We start from the raw sequence: 6,171 nt of genomic DNA on the forward strand, positions 1-6,171 counted from the left end.
ATAATGTACGACTATCGATAATCATAGAGCAGAGCGCCGTCACATCTAGTAATAACAACAAACGCATAGTAAAAAAAGCACATTTGTACCTACTGTCTAACTACGCAAAATACTTACCGCGTTTTAGTGCAAGTTGTAAAAGCAAGTTATCGCCTTTTCTCCCTCTTACCGTGTCGCTATTGCTGCAACCTCATACGTACAACTAATGAGGGGTACACACACTCGTTATATTCGCCGTCGTTTGCCTGCAGCCAATGTCACTCATTTCATGGACTATTTCACAAGAAAACGAAGTAATAAAACATTCCTTCTTTTGGCAATTATGTTTACTATCTTCGATGGCCGCTATATTATACTCTAATCCACGCGCGAACACTAAGCCTACAACGACTTATGCCCATAGTCCCCGTTGTCCTCCTTTATCATATCGGCTGCCTTCTCACCTATCACAAAGCTATGAGCGCTAGTGTGGCCGGTTGGCGATTCGGGAATGATTCCCAACGTCGGCCACTCGAAGACCAGTGATGCCGTGTACCCTTAGGCGATGATCCACCACAGCCTCTGGGTCTTTGGCTGGTCCCATTTTACATGTGGCCACCTTGCAATCGAAAGATTCAATCAACATTAATCATCAGACATCATCTACATTTCCAACGCATCACCTGATGTTGGAAGGTTGCAGTCAAGGTTCGCACATGACACCGCCAGTATTCCAACGTGTTGAATTTGAAATTTTCACAGCCAGGTACCTTCTTCGCATACAGTTCCACTCCCAAGTGTTCGAAAGCGGGCTGTGAAGTAACGTTAATCGCATGCAAAATTCCATACACTAACGCATCAACATCCCGTTCGTCCTCGAAATACTGATATTTGAATTCTGGGTGGTGGAAAGGATTCGTTGATTTCAAACGAAGCTTTCCTCGAGCACGGGCTCTAAGCAGCATCGGCAGATACATGAAGGCCCTCATGTTGTTAAGTGGTCTGAAATATTCTTCATCCACCTCGTCACTCAACTGGTACGCGAATTTCGTAGACGGAGACGAGTCGAAACCAAATGTAATGAAAGCCTGCATAATTTCTACGTCCGGTATCTCGGGGTCTGGATCTTCCGCAACTGGTGACTTAATGTACATCAACGTCTCGACGGAGTTCGATGTCATTGGTCCCCTTCCTGACCTAAATTTCGTTATTTCACTGATCGATGCCAACTGTTCCAAGCTGTGAAGCCCATCAGGATCATTATGAATTATGAACACTGGTCCAAATACGCCCCCATGTTCGGTCACCTGCTTCCCAACCGGCGAGTTCTGTATTACTTTGATGTCATGCTTTTGCAAATGCTTCGCTGGACCCACTCCGGACAACATCAGCAGCTTAGCACTCTCAAATGCCCCTGCTGACAGGATCACCTCTCTTGAAGCCCAAACGGTGTAGCTACGCCTTCCGTTTACAAATCTCACGCCCGTCGCCTGTTTTGTTTCTGAAAACACACAAAACATCCTAACCTCGAAATCTCGCCCTCATAAAACATGATACCTACTGGGATCTATCAAAACCTTGGTAACCCACGAGCGGGTTAGAATGTGAAGATTCGGCCGATGGATGACATCCTTCAGGTAAGCATTACCTCCTGTGGCTCGATGTCCTTTGCGAGTGTGTGCCTGCAGATACGACACTCCAATCAGGTCCCCGGCATTGTAGTCCAAGTAGCGATAGCCTGCCTGCTGAGCACCTTTCACGACGGCGTCCGCGATCTCAGACCTAAAATAAATTTAATTCATTATCCGATTCAATGTCGCACATCAAATACGTTAAATGGAAGAATGGAAAATTCGCGTTGTCATGATGATGATCCTAGCATTTCCACACAAATGGAGCGCAGAATCATAAAATTTGCATTTGAAACGGGTTTCGAGGCAGGGAGCATTCCGTTGCATTTGCAAAAAATTCCACCTGACAGCGAGATGAGATGATGCATCTTGGAAAAAAGTTTATTTCAGTTTTATTTTTATCTAGTCGCCAGCATCACATCATAAGCTTAAGACACAGTTCAACTAATTTCAAGGCCAGTTTGAACTTTTGAAATTGATTCTGCTTTAGATATCATAAAATGGGGTGTTAAAGGATTAGAAAAAAGTTCAACTTAAATTTCGAGCAACTTGTAATAACTGAGCAAACGACAGTCCTACCATACTTCCAACATTTATGTCAAAATCCGATTACAGTTATGGCGATCCCATGACAGAGTTCTGAGATGATCATGGAAATGTGTGATTTTTGCCGGAAATACAAGGCCTTCTCTAGCTGAGGGGTTAGAGTCCGCAACACCTTCAGCAAGTATCTGGGTTCGATTTCCGGTCATTCCCGAATCTTTTCGTAATGGATATTTTTTAGACTTCTCTGGGCATACAGTATCATCTTACTTGGCACACGATATACGAATGCGAAAATGGCAAAGAAGGCTCTCAGTTCATAACTGTAGAAGTGCTCATTGAATACTAAGCAAGCTCTGTCCCAGTGAAGATGTAAGGCTAAGAAGAAGAAGAAGAAGAAGAAGAAGGTATTATAATTTTGTAAACGAAATCATATTTTTTCCAACAGTAAAACTGTATCTTTTGGCTAACAACTTTCATGTGTTCCGTTGAGTTTGTTCGATTCTGGAGATACTTCAATATAATTCAAGTTGGATTTTTTTTTCAAAAGTAAACCGTTTCATTTAAATAGTTTAATTGTTCAAATACATTTATTCTATTTGAAACCAAGCTATCAGTGCATCCTTGTGTCTAACCCATCAGGGCGATTCAATATTTAAAAATGTTATTTCCCATATCTTCCTTACCATCCTTGCCATAAAAAAGTGTTCTGAAAAATTTGCATCTCTTTCGGTAGTGATTTAAAGGTAGCCTAAAGACAATGTAGGTTTATTTGGAAATTGGTATGGAGGAATTTTGAAAAATGTTCCAAACACGTTAGTAGGGCCAAATGTTTCAAAATGTCAATTTGAGGATTTGTGTCGTTTTCTCTTAATGAGATCCTCATTTTAACGCCACTCGAAGTTCTAACAGTAACTTTGCAATATTTGCTAGCTACCATCATGAAAACATTTCCCAAATTTGAGATTTTTTTGCGGATTTAAATCGTGTAGAAAAGTCGGTTGAAAAAATGGGGGTGGTTCCAAAATGAACCGAATGAATGGTGTAGAATGCCATTTAGTATGGAGAACTAGTAATCAGCAACCAAAAGTTCTCCATGAGTTTGCTCTGTGGTATGGAAACGCCTATTCCTTAATGAAATCATCGGAAAACCTTTAATATTTAAGAAAAAAGTGAAAAATGTTGAATTTCACCGTGAAATTAAGGAAAAATCTGTGAGATTATGTCCAAGGGTTGTAGCGGCAACTCTTGGGTAAATATATTTAAGAAATCGTATGGCAAAAATACAAATTGAAACGTTCTAGGTATGATATAATGAAGTGAGCCATATTACCCCATCAGTGCGTATTGGACCATGTTCCCCAACTGGAATGTAAGTACAAGCATATCATCCCATAGTGAAAACTCAAGACGAAAACGATAGTTTTCCCAGTATGGAGCGAACGCACACTCTGTATAAAAATGCACTCTTAAAAATAATGAAAATCACTGAGGACGTAATTCACATTATGACTGAATGGCACATGATGTAAGTGATGAATGGACGTAAAAATGTGGTCTGAATTATGTATTGAACGAAAAATGTAATTTTACATGATGAAGGACATGAAACCGATGCCACTATGATTGACATTTCCCGAATTAGGCACCATCGTATTAAACTGTGATACAAATTCACGTCATATGGCTCGCTTCTTTTATGTGCATCTAAAAGACGTAAAAATCACATGATTTTTTCGGAGTGTGTGTACTTAATGCCTGAAACACTAAACACGTACCACGATGCTTAAATTATTGATCAAAAAGAGCTCAGAAACGACATAATAATATTTTTTTTCTTGGAAGTGCTTCAATGGATCATTCGCAAACAATAGAGTAAAGTGGAGCAAAAGTTCGAGTGGGGTAAGAGTTTCTTTTTAAGATTTCTAGCTCAATTCAAAACAAATCTTATAAATGTCATTGTGGTTCAAATGCTATTAAAGTAAGAGACTTTTACTCCAAATATCATAAAAATCGATTGATATTTGGAAAAATTATGGCTATTTGTTGTTTTTTGACGTGAATATTGTAATTTTTGGTCAAACTTTCGTTGCATGGAACCAATTGAAGATAAAATGCTTTTTCTATATTTTATGTAAGGGGCGTTTCTAGGCCTATCATAAGGTTGTATTGAAATGTATTAGATTTTGCATAAATGCTTGAAAACAATTTTTAGCCCATAGTGGGGCAAAAGTTCCGAATCAGGGGGGCAAAGTTCGACCCATGTATAAAATCACGGGAAAAATTTTCAAATTGCCTAAAATCCACATATTATCTTCAAATTCAGTTCAATTTGTCTGATCGTGTGAAAAACTGTCACAAAAATTTTACATTTCCACTTAGTTTTGCGAAAACCTGCTATTTTTGAGTATATTACAATTAACCCCGGTTTTGGGCAGTTTTTTTTATGAAATTTTTAGTGTGTATTTTTCGACAAACTTTACGGCTGGTGTAAAGTATGCCTGTCATAAAAGGATCGATATTTTGTGTTTTAGCCAGCGAACTTTTGCCCCACACTAGATTCGAACTCTTGCCCCACGGGGCAAAAGTTCGAATAAGACAATCAATTTTGAAACTGTTATAACTAAAAATGAGTAAATATTTGGACCACAAGTTTGTTCAGCAAAATTATAGCCAATATGTTGAAGGTTCACTGTATGGTATTTGTTTTGATTTGACTGCTATTGTTTTCCTGGAATCTTTGATTATACCACTAAGGTCGAAACTTTTGCCCCACCTTACTCTATGAACATTTTAACGAACACATTTTCAAAATATTATTGAGTCAACCCCCATATTCGCATTAACACGATTTCATCTAGATTTTTTTCCAGTTTCACATTATTCGAAAAAAGCAGACATTTTCAGTGACTCAAAAAAAAACCACCTAACTTTTATGTTGCAATTTTGCTTCACTTAACAAGCCAAAGTATATTATACTACATATGGCACAGACCAAATTAGTTTAGTAACTTTTTTACCATCGTATCTTAAAAAAAATCCTTTGATATGGTTATGTTATAATTTGAATTGTTTTTCTTGATCGAGACAAACTTAACCCCTCTACCGGCAGCCTTATTTTAACCACAATAAAATACAAATCGTGATAAGTTTCTCGATATTTTAGCATCTTTTTTTACAAGTTCTCAAGAACTCTTCTAGTTTTAGAATCTGTGCCAACATTAATAATTGTCCATCTGAATCCAGAAATATTCCGAAATTCCTTGGGGAACCGACGCGTAACCATAAACCGCGTATGTATCGCTAGGTGCACAATTTTTATCGTATGTGGATATTTATTCTTCGAAACAATAAATTAATGTGTGAAAAAATGAAGCAGCCGTCAAAATAACAAATATTTTTTACTACTCTTTTTATGAAATACATGAAGAGCTCTTACAGAAAACTTTCCAAAAATGTGTTTTATTTGTTCATTTTTAAAGGAATTTTAAACAACGAAATTTTAGTTTATTTTGATAAACTTCAATATTAAAAAAGTTACATTATACGGCAATATCCGGCAAAGTTTCGACCACAGTGTGAAACTTACATACGATATCTATCAGTTACAGCATAAAACTGTTCCGCATATTCCCGCACTAAAATTTTTAGACCTTTTGAACATATTATTTTTTATCATGTTTTCGCATTTTTTGCGATTCAGTAATTTACTGTTCCTAATCAATTAAAGTGCATGTTTGCGTTTGTTCAATGTGATGTTCGACAAATTTATTTTTCAAATATATTTCTTTTATTTGCATAACTGACCTAATTTAAATTCATAATTTTATAAGTGGCTATATCACAGTTAACACATGACATTACTAAATCAGATTTTGCAAATTTTTAAAGCAAACTAAAATGCTTTGTATAAGACACAATGTGTTCCAAGGTTTAAACTCCATGTCTTTTGAACTATATAATTTAAATATAGGAGAGATTGAAGTGAATTATTTTGCAAATTCAGTCTACTTTTCAT

General features: G+C 37.1%; 1 protein-coding gene across 1 annotated transcript; it reads right to left on the reverse strand.

The window, feature by feature from the left end:
- Window positions 1–463: 463 nt before the first annotated feature.
- Window positions 464–2,203, reverse strand: LOC110680481 (glucose dehydrogenase [FAD, quinone]-like). The gene is made up of 4 exons (XM_021856286.1): window positions 2,190–2,203; window positions 1,541–1,761; window positions 663–1,480; window positions 464–598 (listed from the first exon to the last, which is right to left on the reverse strand). Exons 1-4 carry the CDS (start codon window positions 2,201–2,203, stop codon window positions 464–466), a joined length of 1,188 nt encoding a protein of 395 aa, XP_021711978.1.
- Window positions 2,204–6,171: the final 3,968 nt, after the last annotated feature.

This window comes from Aedes aegypti, unplaced genomic scaffold, assembly GCF_002204515.2.
Source record: "Aedes aegypti strain LVP_AGWG unplaced genomic scaffold, AaegL5.0 Primary Assembly AGWG_AaegL5_hic_scaff_1484_PBJ_arrow, whole genome shotgun sequence".
In the NCBI taxonomy this organism is placed as follows: Eukaryota; Metazoa; Arthropoda; class Insecta; order Diptera; family Culicidae; genus Aedes; species Aedes aegypti.

Bases quoted from the DNA above. Each gene is read 5' to 3' on its own strand.
- LOC110680481 (XM_021856286.1), bottom strand. The intron at 1,481-1,540 runs GTAGGTATCATG...GTGTGTTTTCAG, and splicing joins CAAGGTTTTGATAGATCCCA to AAACAAAACAGGCGACGGGC. The intron at 599-662 runs GTGATGCGTTGG...TTCGATTGCAAG, and splicing joins CTGCAACCTTCCAACATCAG to GTGGCCACATGTAAAATGGG.